Source organism: Habropoda laboriosa, unplaced genomic scaffold (genome assembly GCF_001263275.1).
Source record: "Habropoda laboriosa isolate 0110345459 unplaced genomic scaffold, ASM126327v1 scaffold68, whole genome shotgun sequence".
In the NCBI taxonomy this organism is placed as follows: domain Eukaryota; kingdom Metazoa; phylum Arthropoda; class Insecta; order Hymenoptera; family Apidae; genus Habropoda; species Habropoda laboriosa.
In genome coordinates this window covers 1,357,307-1,358,953 of record NW_017100195.1, presented here as the reverse complement: position 1 = coordinate 1,358,953, position 1,647 = coordinate 1,357,307, and the positions used below count along the sequence as shown (strand labels likewise).

Below are 1,647 nucleotides of genomic sequence, written 5' to 3'. Positions count from 1 at the left end.
AAATAGGTAACTGGCATGAAGCAATTGCATTAATTTTGAAGCCCAGAGAAGGAGAACAAGATAAAGATTTAGTAAATGCTAGAAAAATATATGAAACCACAAAAGATGCATCTGCTGCATATAGAACAATTAAAAGATGTGATAAGATAGAGGCTACACTATTAAAAGGTCTTTCTATATCTGGTAATCATAATGCACAGGGTGCTTTGGATTCAATACCAAGAAATATTCGTTTAATGTATATTCATGCCTATCAAAGTTTTGTATGGAATCATATGGTATCAAGAAGAATAAGAGAATTTGGAAGAAAACCTATAGTGGGGGATCTAGTATATGAAAATTACGTAAAAAATAACGATAATGAAGAGGATTTCGTTTATGACAACGAGAATGAATTTGTAACTGAAGATACTGTAGAATCTAATGACAAAATAAGTAAACCTGAAACAAATACAGATGTAAAAACGAAAGAGATGTCTGAAGCAACTGTTGAACTAACTGCTTCAATTAAGGAAGTAACAGATGCTACAGAATGTTGTCTTAAAATTGATGAGAAGACAGATCAAAACAAAACCACTAATGAGAAAGATGAAAGTGAAGATTTATATAATCTCCCTGCAGTAAAAGTTCTTAAAGAAGAAGATTTACCAAAATATACTTTGGCAGATGTATTAATGCCACAAGTTGGCTGGAAAGTCACATATCCATCTTATGCTAAGCCATGGTTTGATGAGTTTTTAGCAAAAGATGGATTAACTACGGATCTTAGGCAAAAGAATAAGTAAATATTATTAGGAATAATGTTTAAATATACATGGTTTTAACGTAATAATAACTTGTATATTTTATAACGTTTACTTCATTTCAGAAAATACAGTTTAGGAGGCACGTACAGACAAATACTACAAATTCCTTCAAATTTATCGTGGAAAATTATGCATTACAAGGAAAAACATAGTGATCTTATTATGTGTGACATTGATGAAATGAGGAAAAATACGGGGTATATAGAATTCTTAAATTTTTCAGAGGGGCAATACAAAGCTTTAATTGTTGAAGTGTCTTTAAAATCTTCTACATATGCGACAATGGCATTGCGTGAAATTTTGAAATTCGATACTTCTCCACAAGCACAAGCTGCTCAGTCTGCTGCATGTAATGCAGTAGTAGAGAATTCAGATACATCAAAAGATGTTACTGAAAGTAAAAATGCTATGCAAGATGAAAACGGAAAGAATGATGCGAAAAAATGTCCCGAAGTTCAAGAGCAAAAAGTAGAAGATAATGAAATGGAAGTATCTAATGCAATATAAAGCTGTGATATATCATTATAGCATTTAAGAATTCAAAAACTTGATTATTTATTTGTATAAGTAAATAAAACATGTAAAACATTAGTATACGTAATCTTAAACATATGATAGCGTTTAAATTAGCATTATTCAATGCAATTTATTTTTTTTATGGATATTTATTTCACTTTTGTTTCATTTATGTGTACAATCAGAATTGTTAATTTAAATATAAGAAAATGTCTTATTTTTATCTTAACTGAGCAGACAAAGCACATAGCAACATATTTTATATTCTGTTCTATTTTGACGAGATTTGAATAGACATTTATAATAATCGTTGTATCCGATTGAC

At 29.7% G+C, this 1,647-nt stretch overlaps 1 protein-coding gene across 1 annotated transcript in view; it reads left to right on the top strand.

Moving 5' to 3' along the window:
- Positions 1-1,313, top strand: part of LOC108570297 (pseudouridylate synthase 7 homolog) — a 2,918-nt gene extending 1,605 nt beyond the window's left edge. The window contains exons 4-5 of the mRNA XM_017932136.1: positions 7-781; positions 869-1,313. Coding sequence (XP_017787625.1) covers positions 7-781; positions 869-1,313 — 1,220 coding nt within the window. The remainder of the gene's footprint in view (positions 1-6; positions 782-868) is intronic.
- The last annotated feature ends 334 nt before the right edge of the window (positions 1,314-1,647 follow it).